Here is a 25,732-nt window from a genome sequence, read left to right on the forward strand (position 1 = left end):
TGTATTAATGTAGTCTATAATTTCCTTATAAATAAACTGCGCATTAGCGCCACATTACTGCTCTTCCTCATCTTTTAACACTGGAAAAAAATCCCATGAATTTTCTGTGAAATTTTACAAGATCATCCAAAACACATTCTAGTGGAAAGTTACAAACACAATTACAGTAGACATACATTCCTAATGACTTACAGTTGATTAATTAAGAAGAAAACCCTACAATTTATTTCTTTTCCATCACCCTTGGATTTCGGGTTAAGCATTTCATTCAGTTCTTCATTCAGCAGGACGAGGTGGCAGAAATTATTACTGGGAGCACAGTGCAGAGGTCAAGAGCTTTGCAACTGGACAGACTGGGGTTTGAATCCTGCCTTTGTTTCTCAGTAACCATGTGACCCAGGTTAAGTTTCTTAACTTCTCCAGCCTCAGTTTCCTTGTGTGTATAACAGGTGTTATACTAGCACATGATTCAAATAAATAGTCTGATAATTAAATAAGATTACATGTAGGCTGGGTGCGGTGGCTCACTCCTGTAAGCCCAGCACTTTGGGAGGCTGAGGCGGGTGGATCAGAAGGTCAGGAGTTCAAGACCAGCCTGGCCAACATGGTGAAAACCTGTCTCTACTAAAAATAAGAAAATTAGCTGGGCACGGTGGCAGGTGCCTATAATCCCAGCTACTCAGGAGGCTGAGGCAGGAGAATTGCTCAAACCCGGGAGATGGAGGTTGCAGTGAGTCCAGGTCGCGCTACTGCACTCCAGCCTGGGTGACAGAGCAAGACTCCGCCTCGGGGAAAAAAAAAAGATTACATGTAAAGAGCTTTGCAGAAAGTATAATGTGTAGTGAATATGTAGTGAGAGCTCAAGAAATAATTTTAAAATTACAAAATAAGACAAGGTGATGTTGGTCTGTAAATAAATACAACCAAAACTAGCAATGTATTCAATTATCCAAATAATTGAGAAGTAACTCTCATTCTCGAATTAGCTGGCTAATTTGAAATAACTAGCTATTTTAGATACAAAAAGTGATGTAGGTTTCAGATGAAAACAGTTTGGGATTTGATTTCTCTGGCAACACAAGTCAATTCTCGTTTTCCATTTAAGTATATAAAATCAATCTAAATGTCTGTTCTCACCAAACCCCCTACATTTCTTGGACTTTGGTTCTCCCATTTTACTCTCTAGTTAAAAGATGCTCATATCGTTTACTATAAAGAGATGTCTAGAAGAAAAGTACCTATACACAAAGTGGACATTTGGATATTTGAGAAGCCTAAAAGCTCATATATAGCTTTGCACACTTGAAATACTGGGCAGTTGATAGAAATCCACAGGAACAGTTACCAAGGTAATCTTGAATAGATTGGCCCTAGTGTTCAGTAAATCCTACTGACTGACTCACTTATCAATTGGTACAGTCCGGTGCTTTTCAACTCTGCCTGCATGTTAGAATCATCTGGGATCTTTTAAAACTCCTTACACCTTCTGGTAGAATTGGTCTAAGTAGCAGCCTTACCATCTGTAATTTTTTAAGTTCTCCAGGTGATTCAAATGTACATCCAGAGTTGAAAACCACTGGTGTGGCATAAGCTTATAATTTGAAAAAGGAAAAAAGAAAACACTTGTTATATACAGGGATGATGAAGATGGTCACAGTCTGATTTTTGTTTACATTAATAGTTTTGAAAGGAGAAAATAATCTCTATCTTAAAATTTAATTCAATTTAACTGTAATGCTTACTGAGTGCTTACTATATATATTGCACATTGTGCCAATAACGGTCATAAATATTTTTTAAAGTGAATAACAGAGTTATTGGCAGAGGGAATAATCTGATTGGAGAGGCAATGCATACACACAAAAACATCATTAGAGATAACTATAATGCAATAATATGAACAATTAAATAGCCCGATTCCAAAGCTCTTAAGGAGGTCAGGAGAAATGGCCAAAGTGGTCAGAATCTCTAAGGAAGCTGGAAGCTTGGGGAAACTAAGGTCTTGAAGTGATAGGATTTGCAGAAACAGAGAGAAAAGAGGAAGAAACTTCAGCATTTCTTTTGGGATGTGTAATACGTTGGGAAGAACTCAGTTTTCAAGTTGTTTTTTCTAACTGAGCCTCATTTGTGGCTACCTAGTTTAAAAGCAAGAACAGCCTGGCCCTCCCTCCTACAAGGCTGTCCTTTCTTCATAATTCATTGCCTGTGTGGCATGTGAACAAACATACACCATGAAAAAATGACAGCCTCTTTCTGCAAAGGAAAAGTTTCTGAGATTAGCTTATGGAGAAAAACAAAGAAGCAATCCTATAGAAATCAAATATTTTTAAAAATTGAATTTGTTTCATTTTCACTCATTGTCCAAGTGGGCTTCCTGACATTTTATTTTCTTGACTAATGTTCTTTAGTTTACCATTTTTCTTCATCCCTTTGATTTGACTGTGCCCTCCCTTTAAAGTGTTGGCGGTACTTACTTTAAAGTAGGTTTTAATCTTGGTTTAGAATTTTTTTTTCTTTAATTTGCAATTTGTGGTTGGGAAATGATCTGCTTTTTGTTTCAGGTTGTTTAATGTTTTCCAATAAATATTATTCTTGCACTCCAGTGGGTTCATTCACAAAACATTTAATGTCATTTGTGTCTTTGAAGAATAGTGTGTTCCATTAGAACAAAAGTGAGTTCCTGCATAGAGCTTATGATGGTTTATAATTGGTAAGCTATTAACTTGACCAAGTTTGTGAACTAATAAAGGGAGTAGGAAACTCTTAGATATTTACTCTTTTTCTTGTATTCATTAATTCATTCATTCAACAGCTCCTGCCTCTAAATAACTTATAATTCTTTGGGAATTGGGAAGGAGTAGAAAACTGTAAAAGAGAACCAGAACACAAAATGAATAATACCATGATAAAGGTATGCACAGGGAGCTATGGGGAGGCCAGAGAGGAAACCCTTCTCAGAGTAGTGCCCCCACTATAGTCAAAGCAAAGGACTATAGCTGAACAAGTAAAAGAGAAAAGAACACCTCAGGCCTTCAGAGGAAGCAATATACACAAATACCTTCAGTCACATGATGTAATGAAACTTAGAAAATAAAGGAAGTGATCAAGATAAGACAAAGAAGTGAACAGGAGTCAAGTACGAAAGACCTAGTATGCAATGCCAAAGAGCTTGAACTTAACTCTGTAACAACATGGAATCACTGAAGTACTGTAGGCAGGGAAATGCACGATCTGACTTACCCAGGTTGTGATTTGGAAAATGGACTGAGGGCAGGGAGACCGGATAAGGTAGGTGCAGCAATCTGCTTGAGAAATAATGAGACTATGAACCATAGTAGTAGACCTTCAAATGTAGAAAAAGGGATGAATTTGAGAGGCAGTAGGAGGTAGAACTGACAAAATTTGGTGAATGACTTGATGAGGATAGGTATGGGAATGGAGAAAGGGCAATCAAGAATGTTATCTAGGTTTCTAGCTCAGGACACTGGATGGATATGAGGCCTGTAACTAATCTATCCACTCTTACACTCATTGTGGCTTCAATAGATTTTGCTGGGAACTAAGTGAAACAAATGTGTTTAAGTAATAATGGATGTTTAAGTAATTCATTCATGATGTGATGTATTAAACCGGGCAAATTTTCATTCACACTTTTATTTAGATAATATCTGAATTGAGTAGTTCTTCCTTTTAATCTGTTAGTTTAAAGTAAGTCAGCCTAAGAATTAGAGACTAGAAAATGCAACCTTTTAATATGAAGCATCTAAGGACATTTTCCTCCAACTGTTAAAACGAGACTTCTGATACCACTTCTCATTCATTTGTTTTGTGTTTTGTTTTGTTTGTGTCATTTTTGTTGTTGTTTTCAGGAAGGTTTTACTTTTTAGAGCAGCAGTAGGTTGAGAGGAAGTTACAGACCACACATGCATCATCTCCACTATCATCAATATTCTCCAAGTGATACACCTGTTACAACTGATGAAACTGTATTGACACATCATCACCCAAAGTACGTATTTCTTTAGGGTTCACTCCTGATGTACAGAGTGTTTGGACAAATGTATACGGACATATACCTATCATGATAGTATCATGCAGAGTATGTTTACTGCCCTAAATCATCCATTTGTTTGAACCTCTGAGTCTAGAAAAGAGATAACAGGCAGGCATCACCTTGAACTCAGCCAGGTGTCAATTGACTGTTGAATTCCATTGTGTCAAGGATTGGCCTGTTGCAGCTTACTGACACTGTAGGCCTTCGTGAGTACGTGGAAGACATTAAGGCATGATCAGGGTCTGAGGATACAACTTTTTTCATGTCAAATATGTTATGCCACCTTACACAGCAAACATTTTTCTAATGTTTGCTATGTTTAGAAGGTAAAGGAATTCGAAACAGCAAGAGACCAAAAGAAAATGGGAAAAAGGCCTTCTATGAAATTAGAATAGGTTCATTCCCTAAATAACTAATGGTCTAGAGTACTTCCTGGCAGTTGTTAACTGATTCTATATGTCAGGAACCAAGTCAGACCCCTGCCCTAGCGAATGTACAGGCTGATAAAAAAGATAGACATTATAGGGGAATAATTTTTTTCAGCTTTACTGAGGTATAATTGACAAATTAAAGTTATATATGTTCAAAGTGTACAACATGATGTTTTGATATTTGTGTACATTGGGAAATGACTACCACAATCACGCTAATTAGCATACCCAGCACCTCACATAGTTACCATTTTGTTAGGGAGGAGCAAGAACGCTTAAGATCTACTCTCAGTAAATTTCACATATGCAGAACATCATTATTATTAACTACAGTCACCATGCTGTACCTCAGGTCTCCAGAACTTACTTACCTTTTAAGCGAAAGTGTGTGCCTTTTGGCCAGCATCTCTGCATTTCCCCACCCCTCAATTTCTGGTAACCACTCTTCTATTTTCTGTTTCTATGAGTTTGACTCTTTTAGGCTTATAGAGATCATGCCACATTTGTCTTTCTGTGTCTGATTTGTTGCATTTAGCATAATATCCTCCAGGTTCATCCATGTTGCCACAAATGGTAGGATTTTCTTCTTAAGGCTGAAACAAAATTACTCTTATCTTATACCATATACAAAAGTCAACTCAAAATATGTAAAAGACCTAAATATAAAATTATGTTTCCTTAGAAGAGAGGAAAAGCTTTTGGACATTGGCCTTGGTAATGATTTTTTTGATATCATACCAAAAGCTCAGGCCAAAAAGCAAAATAAATAAATGGGACTACATCAAACCAAACAGCTCTGCACAGTAAAGGAAACAACCAACAAAATGAAACAGTAGCGTGTGGATTGGAATATATCTGATAAGGGGTTAACATTCCAAAATGTATAAAGAACTCATACAACTCAAGAGTGAAAAAAAACAAATCACCTGATTATAAAATGGGCAAAAGATATTTTTCCAAAGAAGACATAAAAATAGCCAATGGGTGTATGAAAAGGTGCTCAACATCATTACTCATCAAGGATATGCAAATCAAAACCACTATGAGATACCACCTTCCACTCTTAGGATGGCTGGTGTCAAAAAGTCAGAAGATAGTAAGTGTTGGTGAGGGTTTGGAGAAAAGGGAACTCTTATACACTGTTGATGGGAATGTAGATTGGTATAGTCATTATGAAAAACAGTATGGAGACTTCTAAAGAAATTAAAATTAGAACTACTGTATGACCCAGCAATCTATTTTCTAGGCATGTAACCAAAGGAAGTAAAATCACCACCTTGTAAAGATACCTGCACTCCTATATTCATTGCAGCATTATTCACAAGAGCTAAGCTATGGAAACAACCTAAGTATCTGTCAATGGACAAATGGGAAAAGAAACTGTGGTACATATATACAATGGAATATTAGTCAGTCCTAAAAAAGAATGAGATCTTGCCATTTGCCACAATATCACAATATGCATCAGACTGGAGAACGTTATGAGACACAGAAAATAATTTCTCTTATATGTGGAATATTTTTAATCAAATATACAGAAAGAGAGCAAAATAGTGTTTACCAGCGGTTGGGAGGGAAGGAAATAGGGAGATGTCGTTCAGAGAATACAGAGTAGCAGATATGTACAATAAATAAGTCTAGTGATCTAATGTACAACATGAGGACTTTAGGTAATAAAATTGTTCTGTATGTGAAATTCATGCTGAGTAGCTTTAGCTGCTCTTGCCACAAAAACAAAAACAAAAATGGCAGTGTGTGAGCTGATGTATATGTTAATTTGCTTCACTATAATAACCTGTTCACTATCTATATGTATCCCATAACATCATGTCGTATACCTTACATATGCACAATATAATATATTTATAAAAAATACACTTAACCAATAATGAAAGTTTGCTGAAAATTAGGAAAAGGAAGGTATGGAATAATATGGAAGTAAATAGCAGATTATCTAACTGAAGGGATCAAACCTAGTGCAAAGAGTCAGAGATCTTCCAGAGCAAAAGATATTAATGCTTAGGCTTATGTACACTAGGGTCATGGAAATGGAGGGTACTCCAGACAGAAAGAAGGGTTAGAGACTACTGTTGGTAAACTCAATGATGGCACTTCAGGTTGCCTCATAGAGAGAAACCATGATAGGACATCAGTTTGTTAGGGACTGAAAGAATGTCAGAAAAGTGAAACTCTCCAAATAAGCTGAGGCTTCCAGCAAACAATCATAGTTAAAAACAAGAAGAGGTTTTCATAACCACTATTAGCCATTTTTATGTCTTCTTTGAAATAATATCTATTCAAGTCTTTTGCCCATTTTATATTCAAGTGATTTGTTTCTTCACTCTTGAGTTGTATGAGTTCTTTATAAATTTTGGATATTAACCCCTTATGAGATATGTGGTTTGCAAATATTTTTTTCTAATGTGTAGGCTGCTGTTTCATGTTGCTTATTGTTTCCTTGTTAACTACTTCTTTATTTAACCACTTCTTGTTTTTAACTATAATTTTTCAAGGACACTTAATGTATGAGGGTGAATCTTTGTACCTGCTTCTTTATCTGTTGAAAACAGTGGCCTTTGAATTAAAAACTAGAGAACAATTTAAATAGGATATAAAATTCCAAAATGGCAAAAAAAAATAGAATAAAATAAAGTCCCTTTTATAAATTTGATTAAGTTTCAAGGCTCTATGAGTCCCTATTATACATTTGATAAAGTTTCCTGGCTCAAAACTAGAACACTGAGAAACTTGACATAAAGTAGATCACAATTTGATTATAAATTATTTTAGAGCATAGAGGATATGACCTAAGACTAATTTTCAATGTGAAAAAGAAACTATAAAAAGTCAACATAATGATTTGGGACAAGATTCCGCAAGGTGGCAACCAAGTCTTCCAACAAGAGAACACAAAGTGCATGATCCATTGCTATTACATTATTTCATACGTATATTATAGTGCACAATTGATATTACGTTGTAATATATAATATCAGTATTTTAATAAAATATGCAATAATATATTGATAATATAATACAGTATATTATATTACAGCAATATTATCTCTTCTATTAACCAGGGTTCAAAGAAACAGAAACAATAGGACATATATACTATCAGAGTCACCCCTAAGACGTAATGCTGCAGCTGTCCACTTCCAGTGATATCAGCATAATATGCAAGACCGTCTCTAAACTAGGCTCAAGATCTGTCATTTAGTTGATTGTAAGGAATGTCACTTAATGATAGATTGCCCTGTCCACACTCAACATTATGACTTGGTGCATCAGACAATGTTGAATTCATAATAGGAAGCTCACATCACATAGTATCTTGGTGTTCCGTGGTTAGGCATTTAGTCTTTGGGTGGTCCAGTAGCAAGCCAGAAACTGTTTTGAAAAGGAAAATTATTACTTGAAGAAGAGAGTATAGATTAGTTCCAAAACCCTACAGATCTGCATTATGATTCTCCTTTTGGTACTTGCCAGAAGCTCCAAACAGCATCCCTATTTGCTATACACATGTTATCACTGGATCTGCTGGAACATAAGGCCCAGGTTTTAGGGCAGCAGTCACTGAAGCTGGAATTGCTGCAGGGCCCCTTCTCTCTTGGTCCACATTCAAAACTAGTAGCCTATTCGGTAACTCAGTACAGAGATGGGAGTAGTATACTCAAATGTAGTATACGTGACCTCCAAAAAAATTTTTTTAACTGCGTACAAAGTATTTTACCCCTTTATTCATGGTAGATGGTATTAGAAGCAGAAACTTATCCCCTTACTCCAGACCACTGAACCCCCAGCACCTCAGAGAAGGCCCCTGAATTTTTGTAGGGTTTATGTCCCACTCTCTAGTTTACATATTTCTTACTAAGGCATCTGATGTGCTACTTTCTGCTTATTAGAGCCAATCAATATTGTAATGTAGAAGACCAGTGTCCCCTACATTTTTGTGAAGTGTCAAGCTAATCAATTTCTCTGTGGACTGTATAATAGAAGAAAGGAGAATTGACATAGCCCTGACTCAAGAGGGTGAAGTCTACTCTTGGCTGTGCTGGATAAAAGCAGACTGTTTCCAGTGGCTTTTGCATATTGGTATGGAAGAAAAGGCATTTTTCAGGTCACTAGCTACACATCAAGTGCCAGGGGCTGTGTTTATCTATTCCGGTAAAGATACCATTTTTTGGATAGCAGTTGAAATTGGAATTACCTCCTGATTAAATTTATGGTTCATAGTCATTCTCCAAGATCTATTCAGTGTCTGTACAGACCAAACAGGTAAGTAAAATGGGTATGTGGTAGGTATCACCCTGTACATTTCAAGTCTCTGGCAGTGGCACAAATCTCTGCAATTCATCCCAGGGATGCAATATCACTTCTGGTTTACTATCTTTGTAGTAATGGGAAGTTCCAGAGGCTTCCACTTTGTCCTTCTTACCATAATGGCTCTAACTCTAGGGGTCATAGAGCCAATGTGAAGATTCTGACAGTTGCCAAGTATGTCTATTCCCATTATACATTCAGGAACTGGGGGAATAACTACTGGGGGGTCAACCCACCAACTGAGTCCACTGTGAGTTAAACTTGGGCTCAGACATCATCTGTATCTTGAACACTGAATGCCCCCATTTTAACTAGTGGGCTACCATGGGTAGTTTAGGCCACAGGAGTTAGCATAATTAAGACAGATTATTCAGTAATTACTGAAATATCTGGACATTTCCTTTTCCAAAGTGCATGGTCACTCTAACAAATAGCCACAGGTCTCTTTGAGAAAACACGTGGATGAAGATTTAGAGTATTTACTTGCAGCAATGATGCAGACTCCTTCCTCAAGGAGACCTGGACTCCCCTTCAATCAAGGGGCTCTAAATCTGCGAATTAGCTTAGGTCAGTATACTTGGTGAGTGACCCTGACTCTCCATCAAGGAAACTTAAGTCAAATTTTTGGCTATAAGAACTAGAGGTTTTCAGGCTGTGAGCGGTGGTTTATGCCTGTTGACTCCCAGCACTTTGAGAGGCCAAGGTGGGAGGATTACTTGAGTTCAGAAATTTGAAACCAGCCTGGGCAACATAGTGAGAACCTTTCTCTAACAAAAAAATTAAGACAAAAATAAATGAAGCAAAACAACTGAATGCCTGTAGTTCTAGCTATTCAGGAGGCTGAGTACAGAGGACCACTTGAGCCCTGGAGTTTGAGGTTGCAGTGAGCTATGATCACACCACTGCACTCCAACCTGGGTAACAAAGTGACACCTTGTCTCAAAAAATAAAAAATAAAAATTAAAAAAAAAGAGCCAGAGTTGCCTTTTTTATTTTTCCTGTTATATAGAAAAAAATACACTAGCAGACCACTCACCTATTTCATTTTTAGAAATGAAGTAGGTCAATTAGCCACCACCAAATATCTAATGCTTTCCAATCACTAGTATCACTGCTACTCTCTACAGTGATTGTGCACGCCTTGTGTTTGGTGGATCAGTGCCGCTACTTGGCCTTTACTACTCCAGAAATCCACCACCCCCATTGAAATCAGAATCCCCATATCAATGGCACATCCTCCATGGTCATAGTTAGTTTACAAATGAGAGCAACCATGGAGCTTTGCAAGGATGCTGGTGATCCCTTCACTAATGTATGGTTCAAAATCTTTTTTTTCTTTCAGTTTTCAACTTTTATTTTAGGTTCGGAGGTACATGTGCAGGTTTGTTACTTGGGTAGATTGCATGTCACTGGGGTTTGGAGTACAAATGATTCCGTCACCCAGGTTGTGAGCACAGTACCCAATAGGTAGTTTTTCAGCCCTCACCTTCCTCCTAACATGCTATCAAACTAAAACAAAATAACAAGAAATAAAATTTTAAAAAACTGAAGTCTTGGTGAAGAAGATACCTTGTGGGCTTCCTAGAAGAATATAGTTGGGAATGAGTGTGCAGTTTGCATGATACAGCCACTTTAACATTCCTATTTGCCTAAATCTTCAGATTCCCTCCTCCTCATCATGCCTTGGAAGCTGTGGCATCTCATCCTCAGTAGATACGGGCAGTAGTGTGCTCACGCCAGCTCACTCCAGCTCACAAGAGCAGGCTGTTAAATTTTCAGAAGTTTCATGAGCCAATTATTAAATACAGCCATTATTTTAAAATTAAACATATAAACTTAAAACTTCAGTAAAAAAAGAAATCCCCTACCATAGAAAAAAAAAGAGCTTAGCTATCTTGTCCTGGGATTTTCATGTTTAAAATGATTCTCTCTGGAGACACTGTAATATAGGCCTACCTCCTGAAGGCTTAGGGTTATGATTTATTTTACCTTTATGGTCCAGGGACTCACCAGCTGACACATGCAACTACATCTTTCTAAGTCCACAGTTTACTCATCTAAAAGACATAAATAATATTTCCCCCCTGAAAGGGTTATCATGAGAATTGAATGTGACAATGTATTTTCAAAGTACATTGCACAATGCAGAACACGCAGAAAATTCTTAATAAATATTAGCTGTTACTATTATTCTATGAGAGAAAAACATGACTTGTTACCATGAGTTCTTCCTATGAAAGGGTGACATGGCCATCATACACTGTCCAGAGTGCCAAGACAAGAGCCCTCAAACTCCAAAATCTCCCAGGGTCACTTTTTGCGCCATGACTTTTCTGAAGCAGCTGTACTCACTCAAGCTGATGGAGGTTTTATACCTTCGGCTCCTCTGATGGGGCTACGTGCATACTCACGGCACTGGCCAAGTGTGTCCTCAAAGCAGCTTGACTCTCTAACCTTGAGTAAACTCAGCAATCCAGGGCCCATGACAAATGCGCAGTAAGGACGACGTTACAACAGAGGCGTTGCTTGATTTATTGTGTCTTATGAAATAGAAACCTCTCCACATCATGGGAATTAGTGATGGAATTTTTAAAAGAATAACAAAATGAAATCAGGAATGGAAGAAAAAAAAATGTCTGAGTCCAACTCAAGAAAAAAAAAAAACCTTTCTAATAAAAAACGCAAACCAGATGCAGTTAGAGATAGCTGATAATTAAGGATGATAAATGACTAATGTTTTCTATTGAATTACCAAGTGCACAGCATTGTTCCTACATGAGGGAACGATTTACATATGGCTGCTGGGCTATCTTTTGCCCTAAATTTGATTTCACAGGCAATTTTCCCATTCTCAAAGTGCCCTCTCTCTCCCAGAGTCCTACATTTCCCTCAGGAAAGTGACTCTTACCTTTCAGAGGTCTCTTTTATAAGAATGGATGGGCTAGATTATAAGTAAATATTCTCTCTAATGTGCATAAAATTTATGCAATGAAGCCACAGTAAGTAGAATACAAACCGTGTTTCCTCAGTGAGGTGATGCATTAGCACAGAGCTACCCATATTCCCAAACCCCAGTCTATCTTGAAACTAAGGATGTGTCTTGTTCAGCGTCAGGGTAGCTGCACAGTCTGTATTAAGCCTCTCTTTAAAGCCCAGAATGATCTCTGACTCTCACCATATTTATTATGATTGCAGCCTTTTTTCTGAGAGCTCTAGTCTGTACCACATAACTTAGTATTAATGATATACTGACTTTTACTAGTAACAATTGCTTAATCTATACTAACATTATCTCACCAAACTAGGTTGTGAAAAAGGTAGAGACTTGATCTGCTGCCTGCGTTCACTTAATGTAGCACGAAGAATATCCGCAACAAATACTCAATGATTGGTTGACAATAAGATGTTGTTCTAACATGATTATTAGGATTATGATTGATTAGGATTATAAGCTGTCTGGGCGCAGTGGCTCACGCCTGTAGTCCCAGCTCTTTGGGAGGCTGAGGAGGGCAGATTACTTGAGGTCAGGAGTTTGAGACCAGCCTGGCCAATATGGCGAAACCCCATCTCTAAAAAATACAAAAATTAGCCGGATATGGTGGTATGCACCTGTAATCCCAGCTACTCTGGAGGCTGAGGCAGGAGAATCACTTGAACCTGGAAGGCAGAGGTTGCAGTGAGCCAAGATTGTGCCACTGCACTTCAGCCTGGGCAACAAAGAAAAACTCTGTCACGAAGAAGAAGAAGAAGAAGAAGAAGAAGAAGAAGAAGAAGAAGAAGAAGAAGAAGAAGAAGCAGCAGCAGCAGCAGCAGCAGCAGCCGCTACGTAGTCAAACTGATAATCTTAGCCATTCCCAGTCAAACTTGCTGTGTATCAATTATTGTCATTTGAAATTGTCAGCTGAGTTATTAAATCATCACTCTAACATAGTGAAGAAAACAATGTTTACTTTATATGTGTTGAAGGAAAAACTGCCCCAGTGTGGAATAAAGGAAATGCATTAGAATATAATTAGAATATATTTCTCTTAGAAGGGGAATCTTTTTTTTTTTTTTTTTTGTAAGTAGAGACGGGGTTTTACTATGTTGGTCAGACTGGTCTCAAACTCCTGACCTCAAGTGATCCACCCACCTCAGCCTCCCAAAGTGCTGGGATTACAGGCATGAGCCACCATGCCCAGTGAAACAGGATCTTGTTATTTCACCCAGGCTGGAGTGCAGTGGCATGACCATGGCTCACTGCAGCCTTGACCTCCCAGTCTCAAGCAGTACTCCTACATCAGCCTCCAGAGTAGCTGAGACTATAGGGGTTTGCCACCATACCGGGCTGATTTTTTCATTTTTTGTAGAGACAGGGTCTCAAACTCCTGGACTTAAGTGATCCTCCTGCCATGGCCTCTCAAAATGCTGGAATTACAGGCATGAGCCACCACACCCAGCCAGAAAAGGAATCTTGATTTCTCCAGGGCACCCACCCAGCTAGGGCCAGTAACACTCTCTATCCAGCCAGTAAGAGGAGTTTGGTTTAATTCAACTTATTACCTGAAAATATTCTACGGGGAAAGATTTGCAGAATTTTTCATGTGGATTCTTATTCAGTTCATTTAATTATCTTGGACAACAAAATTTTCTTTACATTTACTGCCTTGCGTGTAAAAGAGGAAGAATTCTGTGTTCCAGATAGAGGTTTCCAGTAAATGTTGACAGAATTAGAGGAAAGAAATTACACAAGAAAGGAACGTGATCTCTTGGAGCCTCTTACCTCCTTTGTGTGTCCACGTGCCTTGTTTAATTTCCTCGTCACACTCTTTCAAAGCCCAGTTGTTGCACATCTGGAACAGGGCAGGTTGGATGCTGTAGTGATGACAAAGTTAAAGGAAAGTCACCCTTCAGTTCAGCATCAGACAGCCAAATTGTTCTGTTAGTTTTACATGTAAAAATTGGCCCCAGCTGCTCCGACTTCTTTTGGCTCCTGATTTAGAACACTAAATAAACACAAATCATTAATCAGCCCATTGGAAAGACAGTAAACAAATGTCATGTGATTTAGAGACTGAGGTTGCAATAGTTTGGGTCACCAGAAAGTTATTGCATATCTTCTTTCAGACTTTTCTTGTGAAGTATTGGGTTAAATAGGGTAACTGAGCCAAATCCCCTGAAACGCTCCACAGAGTTTGGATCTGGCTGTGGGATCTATGTCTTTACACTGCCATGGCCAGAGAAAACATTACTCAGATTGACTTTTGATATTTGCAAAACCTTCTATTGACTAATAGTCTGGTTTTTGTGGAGATGATCAGAATACAAGGGAGTTTCTCCCTTACTATTCTACAAGCTGATTTTTCTATTTCATTTCTCACAGGTAGAAATGATTAGCTGCCAAAATTAAATCCATTTTAATTCAGGTAGTAATTAGCCAACTGCTAATTTTAAAAACTCTACTGATGGTTGAACTAGGGTTAGAAGAGACACACACAGGACATTAGACATTTTTTATTTATATGGTACCTGTACCATAAAAGCAACAATTCTACCGTGTAAATGTAGAGGCTATAATTATCAGTACTTTTTAAGGCAGTGGGTAGTTACTGAAGTTTAGAGACAAAAGGGTGAAAGGATGGTGTTTTGAAGTTTTGTGGAGTGAAAACCTCTAGCTCATCTTTTTCATTTACAAGTTGCAGAAATCCAACTCAAGCTAGCTCTAACTAAAGGAATACCTGGCTGGCATAATTGATGAAGTCAAGATAGGAACTGGCAGTGCTTGATCCAAAGGTTCTATCTATCAATGCCATCCAAATTATCTCTTTTCTCTTGGCTCAACGGTCTCTTGATTTGGCTTCATTTTCAAAAAGACACATTCACTGAGGGCATTATATGGGCACAATTATTGTCACCATAGGCAGATATGGCCTGGCTCTTCTGTCCTACAGTGATCTCTGATTGATCAGGTATAGGGCACATGCCCAGGGAACAGTCAAGCCAGACTATAAGAGCGGTAATTGGGAGACAGATGGTTCTCATAAGGAAATGTGGGTTCTGCTACTAGAAAAGATAGAAGACATCACTATGCATATCCTTGTATCCTGTTTCTCCCTACCTCCCACCCCCCAACCCCCCACAACCTACTAACCTTACTAGCACACTAAGTAGAACAGGGGGATGCATACCATTCTAGTTGTCAAAAATACAAAGGCAGAAGCAGTTAATGTTCACCAATCATATGCGTACTCATAAAATACATTTCTCAGCCTCCCCTGCAATTCCTTGGGGCCCTGTGATTAGATCTGGCCAAATATGCTGAACCACAGTGACACATGTCACTTCTGGGCTAAGGCAGTTAAAGGCCGTGTGCCTTTTCCATCTTGCATCTCCTTTGTAACCATGACCTTGGAGAATCTATGGTCCAGATGGATGGACAAACTGGACCCATACGAGCAAAAAATAAACTTTATTTTATTTTGGGGGGAAACTTGGGGATTTGTCTATTGCAGCAGCTAGAGGTAATTACCTTCACTACAATATCACCATTTCTCAGCAGCCTGTATCAGTCCATTCTCACATTACTATAAAGATCTACCTAAGAGTGAATAATTTCTAAAGAAAAGAGGTTTAATTGGCTCACGGTTCCACAGGCTGTACAGGAAGCGTGACTGGGGAGGACTCAGGAAACTTGCAATCATTGAGGAAGGCAAACGGGAAGCAGGCAAGCCCTGCCTGGCTAGAGCAGGGGGAAGAGAGATAAGTGGGGGAGGGAGGCTGCTACACACTTTTAAACAATCAGATCTCATGAGAACTCACTCACTATCACAGGAACAGCAAGGGGGAAATCCATCCCCATGATCCAATCACCTCCCACCAGGCCCCTCCTCCAACACTGGGGATTACAATTCAACATGAGATTTGGGCAGGGACACAAATCCAAGCCATTTCACAGCCCCTGCAGAGCAATAAGAACTAGCAGTTAAATAAAGCCTTATTTATGGATCTCACATAGTTATTTCAATGTAAAGACTTCTTTACATTGACACTTTAATAAGAGAGCGAAAAGCAGTTGTTTCAAGGTATCCTGCACGTGTCTTCCTGATTAATTTCAGACAATATGTGTTTTTCTTACACAGAGCACTTAACTAGCATTTAGAACACAGTAGCAGAAACTTGACACCCTAAAAAGGATGTTCAGCTTATGGTAAAATGATTTTTTGAGGTCTTATGAGAACTTTTCTAAAATGTATTATTTCTCTTATCAACTATTATTTTTTAAAAATTAATAAAAATTGTGCAGATGGAAGACAATCAGGAAAATCAATTATTTTTATATACTTCAATAAATTAAAAAATGAACTGAATGAATACTGACTTTTAGATATTTTTCTGACAGCTAGTCTTGAAAATAATTGTTTAATCATTTGTTCTTTTTATTTGCTTTTTTTGCCTAAAGTCTGATACAGGCAGGATCCAGTTCACTAAGGATTCTGGTGAATTAATTAAGTTACTATTTACATAGGTTTCATTGAAATGAAAAATTGAGACTTTGTGATTTTGGATGCATGTTCTGTCTGATTGAGGAAAATAACATATAAAACAATTCTTAAGAAAGCAAGCCTGACAAAGATATTTTACACTAAGAATGTAGAAAAACAGACATTGCCCCGTGTCCTAACTAGCAAAAATAATAAAAAGCTAACTCCTAGGCCCTAGTGTCTTTTCTCTCCATTTGAATGGCCTTCTTGGTAATTTTTCTTAGCTCTAGGTGGTATTTAAAATATTTGAGCTTAGATATTTCCATACCTAGCCCAAGAAGTCTACCTTGATGAGAAAAGTCTAGATATAACTTATTCATTCAACAAATATCGTGCTACTGTCAGAAGCAACAAAACTTGTGCCCTGTGCTTAAGAAAGCTTCAGTCCAATGCTATCCAGTGGTTATGGGTAATAAGAAGTGCTTTGAGAGCATTAAACACAGAGACACACACAGGAGTTGGAGAAGGCATCCCTGAGGGAAAAGATGCCTCAGTCTTGTCCTCAGGGACAACCATCCTGGTGAAAGTCCAAAAGACGGGGATTCCAGGCAGAGAGCTCAAGCACAGAGGGAAAGAGAGCAAGGAACATAGCTGGTTGCATTTCTTATGTAATCAGGATATTCAGGAATCTATTTGGAGCCAACTGGCGGGTCATCAAACATCTTTTCAAAAGACTTGATTTTACAACCAAGTAAGTTGTGCTTTATTTCTCAGAAAGAACCTTCACAGGGTGTTGCATGAATCTTTGGTTTGAGAACTTTCTTTGCCCATCAGTTCATCCCATGATGCTAAGATACAGCACTTCACATTTTTTTCTCCTGCAAGGACTGTCAGGAACCCCAAGACAGCCAGCCAGAACGTAGGCAGGCAATGACCTGCAGGTTGAACTAGTTTGTGACTAATAAGAACAAACCTGCACCTAAACTCTGCGTGGTTCAGTGAGCTGCCTTCTGGTATTTGACTGTGGAGTGGAACTTTACCTAGTCATGTCAACACCTGACTGTGGCTAAATTGGTACATATCTGCCACTCTCATGAAAACAACACTTAAAGCCATATTTTCTGGAGGGGAGATCAATAATGTATTTTGATATGAAGGTGGCATATATCTATAAGATGTATACACACTTTATTCATTTCTCCATCAAAAATATCATTACTTATGGAAACCACAAGGGATTTCATTAAATGTTTCACTTTTCATTTGATTTCTGTCCCTCCTTTATCAGTCTGCATCAAGTCACCAGATGCATGTTTGTTTGTTTTATGTTTGATAATTCACATAGAGCCTCTCTTTTTTTGTTGTTGTTTTTTATTATCATACTTTAAGTTCTAGGGTACATGTGCACAACATGCAGGTTTGTTACATATGCATACATATGCCATGTTGGTGTGCTGCACTCATTAACTCATCATTTACATTAGGTATATCTCCTCATGCTATCCCTCCCCCCTTCCCCCACCCCACAACAGGCCCCGGTGTGTGATGTTCCCCACCCTGTGTCCAAGTGTTCTCATTGTTCAGTTCCCACCTATGAGTTAGAACATGCAGTGTTTGGTTTTCTGTCCTTGCAATAGTTTGCTCAGGTGATGGTTTCAAGCTTCATCCATGTCCCTACAAAGGACATGAACTCATCCTTTCTTAAGGCTGCATGGTATTCCATGGTGTATATGTGCCACATTTTCTTAATCCAGTCTATCATTGATGGGCATTTGGGTTGGTTCCAAGTCTTTGCTATTGTGAATAGTGCTGCAATAAACATACGTGTGCATGTGTCTTTATAGCAGTATGATTTATAATCCTTTGGGTATATACCCAATAATGGGATGGTTGGGTCAAATGGTATTTCCTTGAGGAATCGCCACACTGTCTTCCACAATGGTTGAACTAGTTATACAGTTCCACCAACAGTGTAAAAGTGTTCCTATTTCTCCACATCCTCTCCAGCACCTGTTGTTCCCTGACTTTTTAATGATCGCCATTCTAACTGGTGTGAGATTGTATCTCATTGTGGTTTTGATTTGCATTTCTCTGATGTCCAGTGATGATGAGCATTTTTTCGTGTGTCTGTTGGATGCATAAATGTCTTCTTTAGAGGAGTGTATGTTCATAGTCTTCGTCCACTTTTGGATGGGGTTGTTTGATTTTTTCTTGTAAATTTCTTTAAGTTCCTTGTAGATTCTGGATATTAGCCCTTTGTCAGATGAGTAGATTGCAAAAATTTTCTCCCATTCTGTAGGCTGCCTGTTCACTCTGATGGTAGTTTCTTTTGTTGTGCAGAAGTTCTTTAGTTTAATAAGATCCCATTTGTCAATTCTGGCTTTTGTTGCCATTGCTTTTGGTGTTTTAGATATGAAGTCCTTGCCCATGCCTATTTCCTGAATGGTATTGCCTAGGTTTTCTTCTAGGGTTTTTATGGAATTAGGTCTAACATTTAAGTATTTAATCCATCTTGAATTAATTTTTGTATAAGGTGTAAGGAAGAGATCCAGTTTCAGCTTTCTACTAATGGCTAGCCAGTCTTCCCAGCACCATTTATTAAGTAGGAATCCTTTCCCATTTCTTCTTTTTGTCAGGTTTGTCGAAGATCAGATGGTTGTAGGTGTGTGGTATTATTTCTGAGGACTCTGTTCTGTTCCATCGGTCTATATCTCTGTTTTGGTACCAGTATCATGCTGTTTTGGTTACTATAGCCTTGTAGTATAGTCTGAAGTCAGGTAGCATGATGCCTTCAGCTTTGTTCTTTTGACTTAGGATTGTCTTGGCAATGCAGGCTCTTTTTTGGTTCCATATGAACTTTAAAGTAGTTTTTTCCAATTCGGTGAAGAAAGTCATTGGTAACTTAATGGGGATGGCATTGAATCTATAAATTACCTTGGGCAGTATGGCCATTTTCATGATATTGATTCTTCCTATCCATGAGCATGGAATGTTCTTCCATTTGTTTGCATCCTGCTTTATTTCATTGAGCAGTGGTCTGTAATTCTCCTTGAAGAGGTCCTTCACGTCCCTTGTATGTTTGATTCCTAGGTATTTTATTCTCTTTGAAGCAATTGTGAATGGGAGTTCACTCATGATTTTGCTCTCTGTCTGTTATTGGTGTATAGGAGTGCTTGTGATTTTTGCACATTGATTTTGTATCCTGAGACTTTGCTGAAGTTGCTTATCAGCTTAAGGAGATTTGGGGCTGAGATCATGGGGTTTTCTAAATATACAATCATGTCATCTGCTAACAGGGACAAATTGACTTCCTCTTTTCCTAATTGAATATGTTTTTTTTTCTTTCTCCTGCTTGATTTCCCTGGCCAGAACTTCTAACAGTATGTTGAGTAGGAGTGGTGAGAGAGGGCATCCCTGTCTTGTGCCAGTTTTCAAACAGAATGCTTCCAGTTTTTACCCATTCAGTATGATATTGGCTTTGGGTTTGTCATAAATAGCTCATATTATTTTGAGATACGTCCCATCAATACTTAATTTATTGAGAGTTTTTAGCATGAAGAGCTGTTGAATTTTGTCGAAGGTCTTTTCTGCATCTATTGAGATAATCATGTGGTTTTTGTCTTTGGTTCTGTTTATATGATGGATTACGTTTATTGATCTGCCTATGTTGAACCAGTCTTGCATCCCAGGGATAAGCCAACTTGATTATGGTGGATAAGCTTTTTGATATGCTGCTGGATTCGGTTTGCCAGTATTTTATTGAGGATTTTTGCATCAAAGTTCATCAGGAATATTGGTCTAAAATTGTCTTTTTTTGTTGTGTCTCTGCCAGGCTTTGGTATCAGGATGATGCTGGCCTCATAAAATGAGTTAGGGAGGATTCCCTCTTTTTCAATTCAATGGAATACTTTCAGAAGGAATGGTTCCAGCTCCTCTTTGTAGCTCTGGTTGAATTCAGCTGTGAATCCGTCTGGTCCTGGGTGATTTTTGGTTGGTAGGCTATTAATTTTTGCTTCAATTTCAGAGCCTGTCATTGGTCTTTTCAGGGATTCAACTTCTTCCTGGTTTAGTTTTGGGAGTGTGTATGTGTCCAGGAATTTATCCATTTCTTCTAGATTTTCTAGTTTATTTGTGTAGATGTGTTTATAGTATTCTCTGATGGTAGTTTGTATTTCTGTGGGATCGGTGGTGACATCCCCTTTATCATTTTTTATGGCATCTATTTGATTTTTCTCTCTTTTCTTCTTTATTAATCTTGCTAGTGGTCTATCGATTTTGTTGATATTTTCAAAAACCAGCTCCTGGATTCATTGATTTTGTGAAGTGTTTTTTGTGTCTCTATCTCCTTCATTTCTGCTCTCATCTTAGTTATTCCTTGCCTTCTGCTAGTTTTTTAATTTGTTTGCTCTTGCTTCTCTAGTTCTTTTAATTGTGATGTTAGGGTGTCAAATTTAGATCTTTCCTGCTTTCTGTTGTGGGTATGTAGTGCTCTAAATTTCCCTCTATACAGTGCTTTAAATGTGTCCCAGAGATTCTGGTATGTTGTGTTTTTGTTCTCATTGGTTTCAAAGAACATCTTTATTTCTGCCTTCATTTCGTTGTGTACCCAGGAGTCATTCAGGAGCAGGTTGTTCAATTTCCATGTAGTTGAGCGATTTTGAGTGAGTTTCTTAATCCTGAGTTCCAGTTTGATTGCACTGTGGTCCGAGAGGCAGTTTGTTATAATTTCTGTTCTTGTACATTTGCTGAGGCGTGCTTTGCTTCCAACTATATGGTCAATTTTGGAATAAGTGAGATGTGGTGCTCAGAAGAAATGTATATTCTGTTGATTTGGGGTGCAGAGTTCTGTAGATGTCTATTAGGTCTGCTTGGTGCAGAGCTGAGTTCAATTCCTGGATATCCTTGTTAACTTTCCGTCTCATTGATCTGTCTAATGTTGACAGTGGGTGTTAAAGTCTCCCATTATTATTGTGTGGGAGTCTAAGTCTCTTTTTAGGTCTCCAAGGACTTGCTTTATGAATCTGGGTGCTCCTGTATTGGGTACATATATATTTAGGCTAGTTAGCTCTTCTTGTTGGATTGATCCCTTTAAGATTATGTAATGGCCTTCTTTGTCTCTTTTGATCTTTGTTGGTTTAAAGACTGTTTTATCAGAGACTAGGATTGCAACCCCTGCTTTTTTTTGTTTTCCATTTGCTTGGTAGATCTTCCTCCACCCCTTTATTTTGAACCTATGTGTATCTCTGCACGTGAGATAGGTCTCCTGAATGTAGCACACTGATGGGTCTTGACTCTTTATCCAATTTGCCAGTCTGTGTCTTTTAATTGGAGCATTTAGCCCATTTACATTTAAGGTTAATATTGTTATGTGTGAATTTTATCCTGTCATTATTATGTTAGCTGGTTATTTTGCTTGTTAGTTGATGCAGTTTCTTCCTAGCATTGATGGTCTTTACAATTTGGCATGTTTTTGCAGTGGTTGGTACCAGTTGCTCCTTTCCAAGTTTAGTGCTTCCTTCAGGAACTCTTGTAAGGCAGGCCTGGTGGTGACAAAATCTCTCAACATTTTGTTTGTCTGTAAAAGATTTTATTTCTCCTTCACTTATGAAGCTTAGTTTGGCTGGATATGAAATTTTGGGTTGAAAATTCTTTTCTTTAAGAATGTTGAATATTAGCCCCCACTCTCTTCTGGTTTGAGTTTCTGCCGAGAGATCCGCTGTTAGTCTGATAGGCTTCCCTTTGTGGGTAACCCAACCTTTCTCTCTGGCTGCCCTTAACATTTTTTCCTTCATTTCAACTTTGGTTAATCTGACAATTATGTGCCTTGGAGTTGCTCTTCCCGAGGAGTATCTTTGTGGCATTCTCTGTATTTCCTGAATTTGAATGTTGGCCTGCCTTGCTAGGTTGGGGAAGTTCTCCTAAATAATATCCTGAAGAGTGTTTTCCAACTTGGTGCCATTCTCCCTGTCACTTTCAGGTACGCCCATCAGACATAGATTTCGTCTTTTTACATAGTCCCATATTTCTTAGAGACTTTATTCATTTCTTTTTACTCTTTTTTCTCTAAACTTCTGGCTTCATTTCATTCATTTGATCTTCAATCACTGATACCCTTTCTTCCACTTGATCAAATCGGCTACTGAAGCTTGTGCATGCATCACGTCGTTCTTGTGCCATGGTTTTCAGCTACATCAGGTCATTTAAGGACTTTTCTACACTGTTTATTCAGTTAGCCATTCGTCTAATCCTTTTTAAAGGATTTTAGCTTCTTTGCGATGGGTTGGAACATCCTCCTTTAGCTTGGAAAAGTTTGTTTTTACCGATCATCTGAAGCCTTCTTCTCTCAACTCATCAAAGTCATTCTTCTTCCAGTTTTGTTCCGTTGCTAGCAAGGAGCTGCGTTCCTTTGGAGGAGAAGGGGTTCTCTGATTTTTAGAATTTTCAGCTTTTCTACTCTGGTTTCTCCCCATCTTTGTGGTTTTATCTACCTTTGGTCTTTGATGATGGTAATGTACAGATGGGGTTTTGGTGTGGATGCCCTTTCTGTTTGTTAGTTTTCCTTCTAACAGTCAGAACCCTCAGCTGCAGGTCTGTTGGAGTTTGCTGGAGGTCCACTCCAGACCCTGTTTGCCTGGGTACCACCTGCAGAGGCTGTAGAACAGCAAATATTGCAGAACGGCAGATGTTGTTGCCTGATCCTTTCTCTGGAAACTTCATCTCAGAGAGGCACCTGGCTGTATGAGGTGTAAGTCAACCGCTACTGGGAGGTGTCTCCCAGTTAGGCTACTCAGGGGTCAGGGACCCACTTGAGGAGGCAGTCTGTCTGTTCTCAAATCTCAAACTCCTTGCTGAGAGAACCACTACTCTCTTCAAAGCTGTCAGACAGGGACGTTTAAGTCTGCAGAAGTTTCTGCTGCCCTTTGTTCAGCTATGCCCTGCCCCCAGAGGTGGGATCTACAGAGGCAGGCAGGCCTCCTTGAGCTGTGGTGGGCTCCACCCAGTTTGAGCTTCCCATCTGCTTTGTTTACCTACTCAAGCCTCAGCAATGGCGGGTGCCCCTCCCCCAGCATCGCTGCCACCTTGCAGTTCAATCTCAGACTGCTGTGCTAGCAGTGAGCACGGCTCCATGGGCATAGGACCCTCCTAGTCAGGCACCAGCAAATGCTGGTGTTCCATTTGCTAAGGCTGTTGGAAAAGCGCAGTATTAGGGTGGGAGTGTCCCGATTTCCCAGGCACCATCTGTCACAGCTCCCCTTTGCTAGGAAAGGGAATTCCCTGACCCCTTGCATTTCCCAAGTGAGGCGATGCCCCACCCTGCTCCATGGGCTGCACCCACTGTCTGACAAGCCTCAGTGACATGAACCTGGCACCTCAGTGGGAAATGCAGAAATCACCTGTCTTCTGCGTCGCTCATGCTGGGAGCTGCAGACTGGAGCTGTTCCTATTCAGCCATCTTGGAACCTCCTAGCCTCCCTTGTTTTAAAAGGATTTCTGGGTAGTTTATGAAGCATATGAAACAAAGAAGAATGGTATAAATTAAGAGTAACAGAAGAATGGTGTAAATTAAGAGTAAGTGATAAGAGAGGCATACTATTTAAAGAAAAACACAGGTACAACAGAGTTTACATACCATTATGCCAATTTATTTATATCTCTTTTTTTCTTTCTTGTTTTTTAATACAAGGTCTTACTCTGTTTCCCAAGTTGAAGTGCCACAATGCAATGTCAGCTCACTGTAGCCTCAACCACCTGGGCTCAGCCTCGTGGGTAGCTGGGACTACAGGTGCACACCACCATACTTGTATGCCAATTTACTTAAATAGAGAGATGCATATATGCATAGAAGACTGCAAAAATATTCTGGGTTTGGTTGATTTGGTTTTTGCTTTTGCTTTTGCTTTTCTATAGCTTCCAAATATTCTAAGATAAATATGCATTATTTTACAACCAGAAAGTCTTTTTTATAAAGTAGGTGAGAAAGGAATAGAAACATATGTGCACACATACAAAGGCAAAAATCTCAAAACCATATTCTATAAACTTAAATACACTTTTGATAGATGAGTCACAAATATAGTCCACAATGACTAACAGCTACTGTAAAAGAGAAACTTGATTAGCTATGTGTTTCGTATTGTTCACTATTAAAAGAAATTATTTGTTAAGGAGAAATACTGATATTCCTAATATTAATATCCAAAAGAATCTCCTGGAGTGCTATGGTTTGGCTATGCCCCCACTCGGATCTCATCTGGAATTGTAGTTTCCATAATCCCCACGTGTCATGGGAGGGACCTGGTGGGAGGTCATTTAGTCATGGAGGTGGTTACCATCATGCTGTTCTCATGATAGTGAGTGAGTTCTCATGAGATCTGATGGTTTAATAAGGGGCTTTACCCCCTTTGCTGGGTACTTCTCCGTGCTGCCGCCATGTGAAGAAGGAGGTGTTTGCTTCCCCTTCTGCCACGATTGTAAGTTTTTTGAGGCTTCCCCAGCCATGCTGAACTGTGAGTCAATTAAACATATTTCCTTTATAAACTATCCAGTCTTGGGTATGTCTTTATTTGCAGCGTGAGAACAGACTAATACACAGAGTCCTCCCTAAGACAATCAAAAATAATATAACATAAGAATCATAAAAGTATCTTGGCTTACTATATAACTAGTCAACTTTTTGATATCTACTGACTGTAATAGAAGACTAAAAAAAAAACTAGGAACAATTTTATGTTCATGTCACATGAATTGTTTGTTTACTAGGTAAAATCCCTGACACTTAAAAATTGAAAATGGAATTATCAATATACATTTGGCATGCTGCATTCAATGATTCAGACCATATTTTCCAAGAGAAGAGAATTCAGTAGTCTCTCTCTTTTTGGTAGTCTCTGATTGTAGTAGTAATAAGGAGAGCACTCATTCTCCTGGGCTCCGGGTGGACAATGCTCCCTTTATAGTGGTACTCAACTTGGGCTCAGTGTATCTGCTAAGCTGCACGTCCAATCGCATGTGACACCTAGCCATCAATACCTACAGGAAAAACGCCTTCCACAGGGCATAGAGATAGAAAGTTGCTCCTAGAAATCTTGGTCAGGGGATCACTAAAACTCAAGTAGGATCTTCCATAATCTGAATCCCAAAGATTCTATCATTTCATGTAACTTTTGTGAAGATTAAAGAAGACAAGTATTTGTTTTCCAACTCTGTTGAAATCCTAAGACACACTGCTATGGACTGAATGTTTTTGTCCCGCAACCAAAATCCATATGTTGAAGTCTATATTCCAAATGTGATGGTATTTGAAGGTAAGGGTCTTTGGGAGGTAATTAGATCATGAGGGTGGAGCATTCATGAATGGAATTAGTGTCCTCATAAGAAGAAACATAAGAGAGAAGATTTCTGCTCTCTGCCATGTGAGGACACAATAAGACACATCTACAAGACAGGAAGTGGGTTGTCACCAT

General features: G+C 38.8%; 1 protein-coding gene across 4 annotated transcripts in view; it reads right to left on the reverse strand.

Annotated features, from left to right (window-relative positions):
* The window catches only part of TRMT11 (tRNA methyltransferase 11 homolog), a 196,688-nt gene that overhangs the window by 83,191 nt on the left and 87,765 nt on the right, over positions 1 to 25,732 (reverse strand). For 2 of the 4 annotated variants that reach the window (XM_021937911.2, XM_009206153.3), the window contains exon 13: positions 13,571 to 13,662. In XM_021937911.2, the coding sequence (XP_021793603.1) occupies positions 13,609 to 13,662 (54 nt within the window). In that variant the 3' untranslated portion in view covers positions 13,571 to 13,608. Of the gene's footprint in view, positions 1 to 5,464; positions 7,876 to 13,054; positions 13,663 to 25,732 lie in introns of those variants that run through there. The other 2 variants (XM_017958352.3, XM_021937910.2) reach the window with 2 other exon arrangements.

Source organism: Papio anubis, chromosome 6 (assembly GCF_008728515.1).
Source record: "Papio anubis isolate 15944 chromosome 6, Panubis1.0, whole genome shotgun sequence".
NCBI lineage: Eukaryota > Metazoa > Chordata > Mammalia > Primates > Cercopithecidae > Papio > Papio anubis.